Source organism: Elaeis guineensis, chromosome 8 (assembly GCF_000442705.2).
Source record: "Elaeis guineensis isolate ETL-2024a chromosome 8, EG11, whole genome shotgun sequence".
In the NCBI taxonomy this organism is placed as follows: Eukaryota; Viridiplantae; Streptophyta; class Magnoliopsida; order Arecales; family Arecaceae; genus Elaeis; species Elaeis guineensis.
Window position 1 is genome coordinate 24,348,971 of NC_026000.2, and position 14,722 is coordinate 24,363,692.

The 14,722-nt window shown below is 38.6% G+C and overlaps 1 protein-coding gene across 1 annotated transcript; it reads right to left on the reverse strand.

Moving 5' to 3' along the window:
- Nucleotides 1–1,624: 1,624 nt before the first annotated feature.
- LOC105049829 (calreticulin-3) lies at nucleotides 1,625–14,564 on the reverse strand. Its single transcript, XM_010929591.3, has 14 exons — nucleotides 14,393–14,564; nucleotides 13,255–13,362; nucleotides 12,829–13,021; nucleotides 12,005–12,263; nucleotides 11,839–11,895; nucleotides 11,708–11,755; nucleotides 11,423–11,509; nucleotides 11,260–11,317; nucleotides 3,616–3,683; nucleotides 3,394–3,489; nucleotides 3,247–3,303; nucleotides 2,883–2,984; nucleotides 2,036–2,077; nucleotides 1,625–1,937 (listed from the first exon to the last, which is right to left on the reverse strand). The coding sequence occupies exons 1-14, from the start codon at nucleotides 14,511–14,513 to the stop codon at nucleotides 1,926–1,928; spliced, it is 1,308 nt and encodes a 435-aa protein (XP_010927893.2). The 5' UTR covers nucleotides 14,514–14,564; the 3' UTR covers nucleotides 1,625–1,925.
- Between the last annotated feature and the right edge of the window lie 158 nt (nucleotides 14,565–14,722).

The following is a 14,722-nucleotide window of genomic DNA, read 5'->3' on the forward strand; positions in this document are numbered from 1 at the left end:
TACATAAACTAAGTCTGGTTTTGTAGGCTAACAAGACCGAGGGAGGTCTTTTATTCTCAAAATTCAACAAACATTTTTTCACCAAGTCCAGGAAAATATACCATCTGAGTGGCAATAATAAATGATACAACATCTAAGAAAAAGATAATAATGCCTGATGACGCAACAAAAGTTTATTTTGGCATTCAAACACAGCAAATAAGCCAACATTTTAATGTTTTTTTGTTCTATTCCGTTTTGCCAACTGTCCATGATCATTGTCAAGTAAGACTTTTGGAGGTTGCTAATATAGCGTATAAATCAGCCTTCGTTCATTGATGGACATATAGTAAGTAATTTTATAAAAAATTAAATTTTGAATAGTTACAACTTTAAAATTAACAGAAATTTAAAAATAAAAAATTATTATGGCAGATTTAAGTCCAGATAAAGAAAGGAAATGATGGCTTCTAAGGAAAAAATTATGTCTTATCCCTTGATTTCCATTTCCAACTATAATGGATCCTTGCTCCCCACCTATATAAACAGGGATAAAGGATCCAAAAAAGGGACGGCACTTTCAAAGGAAAAAACTCCCGTAACTCAAAACTCTTATGGTGAGAGACTATCAAGTCCTCATCAATCATTCTATTTTGTTTCTTTTTGCAAGTCCATAAGTCTATAAGCATCTAAGGTTGAGATTGAGGCTGAGGTGATAACTCAAGTCCGAGGTCAAGGTGAGTTTAAGGCCAAGCTCATCAAAAGATCAAGGACAATAGAAGGCCAAGCTGTCAAAAGCCAACCTCCAGAAATCGAGCTCTTGGAGGCCAAACTTTCAAAGCCGACTTCCCTAAATCCGACCTCAAACATCATCAAAAGGACGACCTCTCAAGGGCCAAGCTTTTAAAGTTGAGCTCCTAAAAGCAAAGTTTCTCAAGCTGTTAGATTGCTCAGCCATTCAGATAATTCTTGAAATCTTCCAACAACTTTCAGGACATGTACACGATCTATAACTGACATCCACAACTAACAACTTTGATTCAAAAGTTAGTGGGAAGATTCTATCCAAACAAACTATCAGAACATGGTCTAATGGTCTACAAGATTAGGCCCAACGGCCTACCAAGTTCGGCTAACGATCTATAACTCCATTTCAATATAAAAAAGGTACCAAGAAGACCCTGAAGTAAGACTGATTTTTAGAAGAAAAAATGACATCTCTCTCTCCCACTCTCACTACTACCATTCTCCTTCTTTCCTCTCCTATTCTTAAGCTCCAGCTAACTTAAACATCGAAGAATCCCCATCAAAAACTCTCCTACAAATGTGGACTTCTCTTATAAGTTCCCTCCGATATTTCAGTTCTCAGACGACATCCAACTCCAACCACGCCATCAACAACCGGAGACTTGTAGCAACAGTTGCAATATAGCTTAAGTCATTAATTGAGGGTTGATTATAATTTTTAACTAATTTCTTTCATTAATGCCGGTTCCCTTCCATGACGTGCATAACCGTAAGACAATCCAAAATAAAGATCTGAGCATAAACTTTACATCCATCATCCGGATTATTTTCAAAGTAGATGATTGGATTCCCCAAAGATCCAGAGAAACATGAACCTTTTTCAACTATGCAGACAATATAAACAAGACGAACTAGCATTGGACGGTCCTTGATCATTTCATAGTTTGGTGAAGTACAGAGACTGATACAACACAGGCACAGCCCGATGTCCAAGTTGCACCAGTTGTTTCAAATGGATGGTAACCAACAGGATAGATTCTGGAGTTCTTCATAAATTGTCACACTAATAAAACTTTCTCAATTTCATTCAAAGACACCGCATCATCATGCTAAGGAATGGTAAGACCCCAACACAGTAACTCAACAAGATACGTCGATGTTCCTTTCCATGGTCTCCCTGATGGTACTGCACAGGGCTTTCACAGTTCATCCTGTTATTGTGTTAGGATAGAGATTAGTATTCCAAGTAAATTACTGATGCAACTAAAACAAGATGAAAACAACTGATGAAAAGTCATTCAAAACTTACATGATAATCATCATCCAGATAATCGCGGTCGCGGTGATAATGCTGCACAATAGCATTTCAAGTTAGCAAACCATTTAGCTCTAGTAGTGCAGATAGTACATTCTACATTAAAAATACGATATAACGCTTTATTGGATTACTGTCTTTGATTAGTAGCTGTAAAAGCTAGAAGATTGATAGGCTTGAGGATTCTTTATGAGATTTGATGTTATAGGAATTTAATGAGGATTTAAATGTTGAAAACTTTTGAATATACAGTAAGTGAAGCAAAGAATCAGAAACGAACAGAACATCTGATCTTCAATTACTATAATCTCCATCAGATGATGCTTAAGTCAGGAGTTTCTATGGGACCCAAATGAGGCTGATCATTTCCACAGTTTAGAATTTCATGCAATGCTTCCAGACTTTTTCGCTCTCAAGTCCTGAAGGTTTATATAGTTCATCAGATCTCATTAGACGCTAGGCTGCAGTGGCATTCAAGCTTTTGTAGATGAAGGCCGCTTAGAAAATTGGCATCTGACAAGGCTGTGATCTAAGATCTAGTACATCAAATTTGAACGGAGTCTGTAATTTCACAAGAGATGCACTGCAATTCAACGAGCCATCCAAGACTTGCATTTCTTTGTTATCTGACTACCGAAAAGTTGATAATGTTCAAGAAACTCAACAATCTTGGCACATAGATGGGATGTCCTATCAAAGATTAAGCTACCAAAAGATAAGCTTAGTATTCAATATTGTCTTTGGAGTTGGGATGTGGATCTGGAAAAAAAGCAACATTAAAAATTGAACGCTACTACACACAAAAAGCTTGATTGATTAGAAATAGAGATTCAAGATTTACCCTTTTATATCTATCCCTGTACCGCTCCTTGTCTTGGTAACGACGATCGTATCCTCTATCTCTTCTCCGCTGTTCACCTTCCTCCCTTGCCCGTTGAGCTTCCTGTAGAAAGAGCCAAAATGGATCATGTTTTGAAAATGACAAGGGTTTGTTGATGGAGATGCTTTGAGGTGCCAGTTTCGTGCATATGAAAAGTTGCTTGGACCAAGTAATGCTTGCCTGGCAACCTCACACTCAATAAAACCCCTGCACTAAGTCCCACCAGAGACACCAATCCCCCGGGGCCATGTGGCAGAAGGAACTTATCATCTGTAAGAAACCAGCCTGAAATTTTGAAGGAACTAGCCAGCTCTTTGATACATACCTCTTCTTCTCTAGCTTTCCTTTCTTTCTCTGCCTCCTCAAAGGCTTCTTTCTCAGCCTGAAATTTTAAGCAAAAGATTGATGCAATTACTAAAAGGCGAACTCTGACGACAACTTACAGCAACGGTAGAATGGTGTGCATGCCCACCTCTTTATTTTTCGCCCAAGTTTCTTCCACAACCTTTTTCGCATACTCCGGGTCATCACATATCAAAATGTTGTCAAAAACTGAACCAGCCTTGACCTGTACTTTAAATCAATTTGTTATAGTTTTTATCATTTGAATCAATGCCAAATTAAAAACATTAGTGGCAAATGATACATCAATCTTTAGTGAAAATAATTAGGCAAGAATGCTATACTGATTTACCTGCCATACTTCAATGGCCACGTATTTTATAGGCTTCAGCACATAGAGATCTGGATCATCTTCGAATTCTGACAAGAGGGGAAACCTCAGCTAAATTGATGGGCTTATATATATAACTGGAACTTTGAAATAAGTCCTAAAAGAAACCGTGTAACGGGCACAAATATCCATATATTTAGATAGGAACTCAATTTGTCGGTGTCGAAGATTGGTTGTTCAAGTAGGAAAGAAGATAAATGAAACAACAGAGGAAATAAATCAAAGACAACCACCACTCGGCATTTACATGGGTACCAAAAGATTTTAGATGAGCTCTATCAAGGTTGACATAAGATGAATGGGTGCACAACAATTCAGACTAAACAAATGCATTAGAATCTTTTGAGGTGAAGAAACATGCATCAATTTATTTGGCCCCTTTTTTTATAACTGCAACAAAAAAAGGGATAAGTGAAGGTGCATCACAATTTTTGCAGAAATTTTATTATGAGTAAACGTTATATCTCCTCTTGTTTCTTTCAACAAGAAATAATAAATAGGTAGTGGATCTGACATATTCAGCTGGAAGATTACATTATTATCTTGAAATTTCAGATAAAAAAGTTGTGATATCTGAAATAAATCCTAGTTAGGTTTACCAAAAGCACACCATCTTTAGCATCAAAGTAGTCTCTGAAGATTTTCACATTAAATGCCATACCAGTAACACAGGATGACAAATTTCAACACATCAGCATGCTGCAACATAGGAATGCAGGAAGTTTCTGAATCAGAATATCTCAGTAATGCGTGGAATGAGGTTCCTTTTAAACTTAAAACATAGAGAGAACTAGAGAGAGCAAATTCGATGATGATTGCCTAAAGATCAATGGAAGTTCACAATAATGTTAAATATGAAATCTCTCTCTCTCTTTCCCCCTCCCTCCCTCCCTCCTCTCTAAGGATCTCTGCCTACAATTATGTTAATTAACCTCCTAATTCCTATCACACAAGCAAGAACAGCCAAATATCAGGACAGCAAGCTGTCACGCTTGAAAACCCACAGCAGCAATGATGTGCCCAGGCCTAAATAACTATCTTGTGTAGGTAAGAATAAAGGTTGGAGCACAGAAAAAAAAAAAGAAACCTTTGAAATCTGATTGATAAGAAAATCGCCACAATCAGATCACAAAGGGGTAGAACGCCACACTCAAGAAAAAAAGAATGTGAGTGATAAGTTCTAGGGTTTATAACTCGCCACTAACACACAGGGGTTAGATAAGAGAAATCAACAACACTCATTTTCATTCATTGAAATCTGAATTGAATACATAGGTCGCCTCCCTTTATATAGATAAGAGAGGAAACATAAGACATTCAGTAAATGGAAGGAAATAACAGAATTTGACTATCATAGAAATGATGGTGGCTATATCTTGCTACAAAGGAAATAATAGTGACCGTATCTTGCTACTATGGAAATGATGGTGGTTGGAGATCATGGTGAATTAGGAAGAACAAAATAACTTTGGCTGCATCTTGCTACTATGAAAATGATGGTGGCTGGAGATCATGGTGAATTAGGAAGAACAAAACAACCTTGATTGCGTCTTGCTATTATGGAAATGATGGTGGCTGGAGATCATGGTGAAATAGGAAGAATAAAACAAGCTTCTAAACTCGGCTCTTTTTCCAAGCAATAATTTCTTTCAAATTCCTGTCAAATCTGATTCGCACCACATCATGCTTCTACGCACGTGAGCAAAATCATCAATTTGGCTCTTGGATCCATATATGGCATGTGATCATCTCTTTCTTCATGATGGTGCACATCATTTTCCCCTTGTTGAGTAGGATTTGCCCTCAAATCCAAGTCTTCCTCATCATCCAAACTATCCTCCAAGTAAGGAGAAAGATCTCGAACATTGAATGTAGCGGACACATTGTAGTCACCAGGCAATTCAATCTTGTAAGCATTGTCATTCACTTTCTCAACAACTCGGAATGGACTATCAGCACGCGGCATGAGCTTAGATTTTCTTTGGTTGGAAAATCATTCTTTGCGAAGATGTATCCAAACAAGATCACCTGGAGCCAAGCGAACTTGTTTTCTTCCTTTGTTGGCTGCCTTCTCATAAGCCACATTCTTCCTCTCAATCTGCTCCTTGATGCTCTTATGCATGAATTTAACCAACTCAGCTTTCTTCTTCCCATCCATACAAACTCTTTCGCTGATTGGAAGTGGTGCCAAATCAAGTGGGGTGATAGGATTAAACCCATAAACCACTTCAAAAGGAGAATGCTTAGTAGTGCTATGAATACTACGATTGTAAGCAAACTCAACATAAGCCAAACACTCATCCCAATTCTTCATATTCTTGTTAACAACAGTGCGAAGCAAAGAAGAGAGGGTACGATTTACCACTTCGATCTGACCATCGATTTGCGGGTGGCAAGTCGTGCTGAAGAGTAATCTAATACCAAGCTTCTTCCACAAGGTCTTCCAAAAGTAACTCAAGAACTTGACATCTCGATCAGACACAATGCTCTTTGGTACACCATGCAGACGTATTATCTCCTTGAAAAATAATTCTGCAACATGTGAAGCATCATCGGTTCTATGGCATGGTATGAAATGAGATATTTTTGAGAATCGATCCACAACCACCAGAACCGAATCCTTCTTTGGTACCAACAGAGCTGGTACTGAACATGGGCTCATAGACTCCCTCACATAACCCTTCTCCAAAAGATCCGCAACTTGCCGCTGCAACTTCTTGGCCTCCTCGGGATTGCATCTATAGGCTGGTCTATTTGGAAGGGCAAACTCTGGAATGAGATCAATCTGATGCTCGATCTCTCTAATTGATGGCAATCCTTTTGGTAACTCTTTCGGGAACACATCTGTAAATTCCTCCAAGATCTCCTTCATTTGCGGTGGAAGGGAGACTTCTTCACTTGGAACCTGCTTAGCTACAAGAACAAAAATAATTTCATGGTTAGTCAAAACTTGCTTCACTTCCCCCTTGTTGGCAAATAGATTCTCTTTCTTGCCCTTTTCAATCACAAGCTGATCCTTCTGGACCTGTTGCAGGCTAAGTGGTGCCAACACTATATTCTTCCCATTCTTGGCAAATGAATAGATGTTTTTGAAGCAGTCATGAATAGCCTTCCGATCGTACTGCCACGACCTTCCCAAAAGAAGATGGCTGGCTTTCATAGGAACCACATCACAAACAACCTCATCTTTGTAGGACTTGCCAATAGAGAAAGGTACTACAACCTGCTTTGTAACCTTCACATTACCATCGTCAGTAAGTCATTGCAATCTATAGGGACGGGGATGCTTCATAGTCACCAGATTAAGTTTTTCCACCAAAATAGTAGAAGCCACATTAGTACAGCTACCCCCATCAATAATAACACCACATACCTTATCATGGATGGTGCACCTGGTATGGAAGATATTTTTGCGCTGCTCATCATCCACTTTAGCTGTAGGTTCAGGTTGCGACGAATAACCAACAGCTCTCCTTCATCTGCAAACTCCACATAATCTTCTTTTACCTCTTCCAAAATAGTCTCATCTTCACTTTCAATTTCTTCTTGTGACTCCCGAATGAACATCACCCTCTTGTTTGGACATTCAGAGGCTATATGACCGTAACCAAGACACTTGAAACACTTGATATCTCGACTTCGTCTGGGAGGTTGTGAATTCTCCACATCTTTTTCTTTGACCGCATCTGTGACTTGCTTGCTAGAATCACCTTTTTCTACTTGTTTTGGCACCGCCTTAGGGACGGACCATGGTGATAAGGAAGATGAGTTGGTAGTCTTACTTGGCTTACTTGCACCACGCTTGCGCTGTCTCTCCACCTTAACAGCAAGTTTGATCACATCGTCAAGGAACACATAAGATTGCAACTCCACCGTATCAGCAATCTCCTTATTCAAGCCTCCTAAGAACCTTGCAATGGTCTGTTCTTGAGGTTCTCGCAAATCGCATCTCATCATCAGCATCTCAAATTCTTTGACATAATCCTCAACATACATCCCCCCTTGTCTCAAGCTTTGTAACTTGATGTACAGCTCCTGCTTATAATATTGAGGGACAAATCGCTTCTCCATGATCCGCTTCATAAGCCTCCAGTTCCGGATCTCCTCTTCTCCATCCCTCGTACGCTGAGCTTTCACATTCTCCCACCAAAGATTAGCATAATCAGTGAATTCAAGGGCAGCAAGTTTACATTTTTTTACCTCAGAATAGTCTTGACATTCAAAGACCTTCTCCACACGTTGCACCCATTCCAGATATTCTTCGGGTGAGCTGGTTCCTTTAAAAGATGGGATCCTCATCTTAATATTGTCTCTCGAACTTCTTTGTTGCCGCCTTTGCCATGGGTGTTCCTCCACACCATCATCATCTCCGGGTTCGTCATACTCCTCTTCATCATTGCGATCAACTCGTCGTGGTGCTGGATGGCCATGCCGCTGTGATGGTGGGGGAAGTATTGCCAACCGCTCAAACGCTTGTGTTAGGCGATTGAGTTGCTCCATCATCTCTTCTTGACGTCGCTGGAGCCCCATAATCTGAGCTTGTTCCAGACTCATGCCTCTAGGAATGACAGGGGCCTCGTCTCCTCCAGACATGATTTGGATGTCAAACACTTCCTCAGGCTCTGATACCAAACTGATGTGCCCAGGCCTAAATAACTATCTTGTGTAGGTAAGAATAAAGGTTGGAGCACAGAAAAAAAAAAAGAAACCTTTGAAATCTGATTGATAAGAAAATCGCCACAATCAGATCACAAAGGGATAGAACGCCACACTCAAGAAAAGATGAATGTGAGTGATAAATTCTAGGGTTTATAACTCGCCACTAACACACAGGGGTTAGATAAGAGAAATCAACAACACTCATTTTCATTCATTGAAATCTGAATTGAATACATAGGTCGCCTCCCTTTATATAGATAAGAGAGGAAACATAAGACATTCAGTAAATGGAAGGAAATAACAGAATTTGACTATCATAGAAATGATGGTGGCTATATCTTGCTACAAAGGAAATAATAGTGACCGTATCTTGCTACTATGGAAATGATGGTGGTTGGAGATCATGGTGAATTAGGAAGAATAAAATAACTTTGGCTGCATTTTGCTACTATGGAAATGATGGTGGCTGGAGATCATGGTGAATTAGGAAGAACAAAACAACCTTGATTGCGTCTTGCTATTATGGAAATGATGGTGGCTGGAGATCATGGTGAATTAGGAAGAACAAAACAAGCTTCTAAACTCGACTCTTTTTCCAAGCAATAATTTCTTTCAAATTCCTGCCAAATCTGATTCGCACCACATCATGCTTCTACGCACGTGAGCAAAATCATCAATTTGGCTCTTGGATCCATATATGGCATGTGATCATCTCTTTCTTCATGATGGTGCACATCAAGCAAATTGGTGGTTTAGAAAGACTAGTACAATAACTGGATGACTTTGAAAGGTCAAGACTGCGTTCCTGAATTCAGCATAATTCACAAGTCATAGACATTAATTTTGCAGTGCTTGCAAAGCAAATGTACACATGCCTTCATGAAAATCCTAGATGATCCTTGATTGGTGTACATAGGTTCTGGCAGAAAGTAGGGTAAACTTAAAAGCTCATAGGATCTAAAGGAAGATGAATCATGAAGTTTTCTCTTGCTGAGTTGCTGTTTTTGACAAGCTTCAAACTAATTCTCGAACAGGACAGAAAGTATGACTTGTTTCAGTGGACACGTCAAAGACTTATGCACAATGAGACCATGAAGAATAAAGCACATGATGTTATGGTGTGGAGAGACTGCCACATCGGATGACAATCTCCTTCTTATGGTTTACCAGCAATCACTATCCGGTACTTACCATGTACCAACGTTTACAACATGGTGGATGAGTTCTGAATAGATGTAGCAGGGTGCTCAGTAGACTTTGACCAAGCATTTCATGGCTAGTTTAAAATTTAGAATGGTCCAGGAGAAGTACAGGTCAAGCTTGATATGGAGAGAATTCAAAAGACAAGCCACTAACCAAAGGTTCATACTGAAATCAACTACTTCGGTGGTTAATTCACGAACAAATGATTCCTGGAAATCGGTTGTACATGATTTCGATGTAAAGAAACAAAGCGTCTATGGATGAGTGCTGATATAATAAGAGCAACACATGATGTGGGAGAAAGGGATGGCTATCAGAATAACAAAAAGGAAGAGCATAAATCCTAGGGCAGCACAGTTCATCGAGTGTTTAGATTTCTGACAAACTAAGGGTAGAGATTGAGAGGGAGGGAAGGGGGACCACATTAAAGGTTGTTATTGTAGCAACATTACAGTTTAGCATTAACAGTGCAAGCACAGTCAATTGATTTCTTTCATAATTTTGTCAAGAAAGAAGGCTTTAATTAAAAAAAAACAACTCAGGCCCTATTTATGTGCATGATTAGGATTTTAAGAAGACATCTTGCTTACACAAAGTCTCATAACACTTAAGATCTATCAACAAACCGCAGTCTGTAACCTGCATCCAACTTTTTACCTATCAAATCTATGGAGAGAGAAACCTTGCTTTCTTGCTACTACTACTAGTGCAAAGCCTCATAACATCTAGGTCAGTCCAAAGATAACAGTCATCTGCCTGCACTCAGCTTCTCAAGTGCTTAAAATTTATTATCCTTGGAATATCAAAACCACAGAGATATAAGGCCTCTCTGGAACATACTAACCATTTGTAAACTCCCCACATAGGAGGAAGTTATTAGACAGTAAGATACATGGGAGGTGAGTTTGCAGGATTGGTGGAGGTTGTAGACACTCCCAATCCTGAAAAATTAGAATAAGGAATTCAAATGAAAAGATGATTTATCATAACCCAAAAATATAGGGATGATTTAATCCACAATCTCCTTCCATCTCTCCTGATCCCTTGAAATTCTCCTCCCATACAGACTGCGCATTCACTTCCTCCATGCAGCTAGGTTACACAAGGATAATTGCTTTGTGCATCCAAACAAGACCTTGAACTTAAACTTTCTTACACAACATCTGCTGCTACCATTGTGTGGCTTGAACACATATGCGCAAGTAGGTGCATGCACGAGAGAGAGAGAGAGAGAGAGAGAGACTTGAAACCAAAGAATGAAAATAAACCATAATAAATAGAGGCTATTCTAGTTCTTTGTGAACATGTTTAAGCACAGAAAGAATACAGATAGAATAGAAGCTCCAAAATACTTGTAAAACCTCACCATTAACATCTGATTGGAGAAAAGTCAACATCAAGTTTTGAAGTGATGGAGATATACCACTTGATTTTCAATATTAGTTCTTTAATTTCATGATATTTTTGCCACTAGGTTGCACCAACTAAAATCCTCCTTGTTGCAAAAATCAAATCCATATTTGAAAATTTCACTTGAATGCCACTATCAAGTAACATAGAATGTCAGACTGACACAAAGGAATGTGAATGTAGTTAGTGAGACAGTCAAGATATGAAGAGATATGCTCTAAAGTTTCAGAAACATATTGGAATATCACATATACTAAGGTTTTCTGATTACAATTATTTTCTTTCCATTTGATAATGATTTAGAAAATGAATCTGATCTAGTGCTTGACTTACCTGGGTTGTCGATCCATGGTATCTTCCATTTCCCCTTATAGTTTGGGTTCTTGATCCTCTGTAATTTCATAATATATATTAGGGATGAAAAACATACTACTGCAGTCAATTGAGAATCGTGAGATTCCAGTCACTAAAACTAGATATACTTGAGCAAACAAACCTTGGGTTTCCATGGGCCTTTATATGCTGGATTTGGTACCTTTGGTGGCCTCCATATACCATCTTCATCATCATCCCATGTATCAGGCTGGTTGGCAAAGTAATAAAATTATTCAATCAACACATTTTTCTTCGGAACTAACAAAAAAGGAGCCTGCTGATGTCACATATATCACTTTGTAGGTCAAGCTAAATGCTTGTGAGAATCTCGCGCACTGAAGGAGTTATTGTAGCTTATGCATGTGCCTGAATGCATATCTTAGATTAACAAAGTTAACGAGCATACCTTTTTAGCTTTTGGATCAGGAATCTCTTTTGGAATTGAATCATATCCCTGCAAGGAATGGATAAAAAGTAAGAAAAAGATGAGCATGTCCAGGAAGCAAAATATTTCTGTGAGTGTGCATTGCTGGAAACCTCTGGTTTAACGGCATCAGGATCATCAATGTACTCCCTATCATCCCAGTCTTTAGGCTGTAGCATAAAAAAATACAGATATTAGAAGGGTTGATCATAATGCCGTAGCTTGTAGAAGTTTCTTATTAGTAACTTGATAGTATGTGATGACAGAGCAAGCTCCAACCTTTTTAGCATGGACATCTTTAATCTTTCGAGGTGGAAGAATGTCCCAGTCAGTATACATGCTTCCAGATTCTCTCTCTCGGTTATCCACAAGAATACTGTATGAGGCATCAGGCCTAAGAATGAACGTGTATACATGTGTTAACTTGTCTGTCTCACATTGTAAATCTTTCTTTATAGGGTAATTCTGTCCCTGGTAAGAAAGGATAAGATGGAGCTTCTTTGTCTGCGTGCCACAAATATCAGGCCCGAACATTAAACTGCACAAAAAAATTACAAGCAATCAAGAGACCGAATAATGTAAAACTGGAAAGAAGCAAATAATTAAGCATGACGCATTAGAAAATGACAGTTTATTAAGACTGGAATAAAATTTTAATCTTCATTAGGGAGCCCAGTCCCTAGAGCTTTAAGTCTATCCCGTTTAAGTTGGAAGCTTTATGTCATTGGTTCCACCCTAGCATCAACTGATTACAAGATGGCATTGATTTCCTAGGCAATCAATTTTTCACAGGATCCCAAATTGACTTCACAATAAGGAATTGGATATATAAATATTTATAGAAATGAGACAACAATAACCATTCGAGGCATGCGTCTTTCAAGGCATCACAAATTTCAATTGGCAATGGTATAGTAGATAATAAAAATGCTGATGGTTATTCAGTGATGGCACAAAAGTCTCTTAAGGACCGAAATTTATGATCCAAAGCAAATATAAGAATAAGTAAAAATAGCTAAAGATGGTCATATGTATTTCAAAGCATTGGAAAATCCAAAGAAGTATAAGGCATATCACACATTTGAAGAAATTATATAACTAACCTGTAAGGAGTATCACCACCAAATTTCTTCTGATTGACATAAGCAGAGAGAAGCTTGATGTAGCCACCACCACACTCAATGTCCTGCTCAAATTTTATAGAATACTGGACCACCAGCGTTCTGTTCTTATTACTGAATTCTGGAATCTTTGCAGATATTGCAAAGTGCTTGGCATCTGGGTATGTCTGAATACCTGAATTAACCAAGAGCAGAAAATGCATATGATCAGATCGACTATATAACTCCTTAGACAGAACTAGCAAGTTCATTGAAATCAGCTTCCTCTCAACATTATCAAAACATATTCAATACCCTCTCTGGTGTTTAGCAAAATCTAAAGTAGTTGTTAAGATCCTCTTCATAATAAGAGCAATAAGATAAGCATTAAAGTTCGAGGGATAAAAACAGGAAATCAAAAATACGTGCCTTTGTCATCTGGATCTCCAGCCCATTTTCCCGCCGTATGTTTAAAAGAACCAGCTTTTCCTTCACTGCTCTTCCAGTCTGATTTTACCCAACGGCTTTGCCACCCATCTTTTCAGCAACCAAATACAAAGGCCACATTTCAAGTTAGCCAATTAAATTACATACAGACAAATGATATAAATCATTACCAAGAGACGATAAAAATAGGAAAGAAGATAAAGGTAACATTTTTATGCAATCATCAAACATGTACAACATCACTATTCAGCCATGACTTTATAGAACCACCCGACACAATTACCATCAAGTTCTGTGTGTTTGGGCACACCTCCACTAAATTCTTGCCGCCCAAATCTTTCACCTAATATCTAAGCTTTTCAAGGTCATCAGCCCCTAATTTAGTTCCCTCTTAAGTATGCTTGCAATTAGCTTTAAGATTAGGATTTCCTACTCTAAAACTGGCTGTCCACCTGACATCAACCCTTTGCTTTTTCCCAACATAACATAGCGTTGGTTCTGGCTTACGCAATACTCATTCATGCATCCCGTCAATTTTCTTGACCATCGGAATTTTATATTAGATTCAGAATGGACTAAAACATCCAATAGATGGGATATAAGACCAACAAATAGTTAAACACTTGATATCTAATCCATTTTAGATCAAATAAAATCCATCCAATACAAAGCTATCTCCCAAACAACAACCAAACTATAAAAAAGAAAATGAGGGAAATTTAAAAAAAAAAAATCTTGGTTTCCAATTTGGACTTCTCTGGTCCTCCACCTGTGATTGACTACCTGCCAAGGAATTTATGGAAACAACTCCAGGTGGGAAAAAAGACCATCACTTAACTAGGAAACTTTGAATGCCTAATTTGGAATAACCGGAAATCAAGTGATCGGTCTAAATATAGAAATCAGTAGTTACTTGTCGATTTGAAAGAAGAACCTTAGAAATTAAATAATTTTCGGGAAAATCATTCTTCTTACGAGCTGAGGTTGAAAAGAAACATCCCATTTTTAAATCACGGACAGATCGGGAAAAAGAAAACAGCGATAACGGCATCAAGGAATCAGCTTAAAAACGGATAAATATGTGTGAAAATATAGAAGAGATTGCGGAGTTGGAAGATACAATCGAATCGCTCTTCGAAGAAGATCTCAGCAGTAGAGAGTTGGAGGAGGAGTGCGAGAGAAAGCAAAACGACGAAGTGGAGGCGGAGGTGGGGTGGAGGAGACAGTGCTCGTTCGGCCATCCCCGGCGGTCGCCGAGGAAGGAGCGGAGCCCGAATTGATTATTTGTAGAGATTCCCTCTTAGCAAACGTCCCTGCGAGAGAAGTTTAATTGCAACTGTACCCTTCAGTTTTGGATTTTCACATTGAACCGGTTGTAGAAGGTGGTGTTTGCATATATGAGGAGGTTAATTGGAATTGTCAGCCTATGTTTTCCATCACGATCATTATC

Excerpts from the sequence above, each read along its gene's own strand:
- LOC105049829 (XM_010929591.3), bottom strand. The coding sequence starts at position 14,513 with ATGGCCGAACGAGCACTGTCTCCTCCACCCCACCTCCGCCTCCACTTC. Across the intron at positions 13,022-13,254 it reads TGGAGATCCAGATGACAAAG|GTATTCAGACATACCCAGAT; the intron begins GCACGTATTTTT and ends TGGTTAATTCAG. Across the intron at positions 2,985-3,246 it reads GGAAAGCTAGAGAAGAAGAG|GAAGCTCAACGGGCAAGGGA; the intron begins GTATGTATCAAA and ends CTCTTTCTACAG.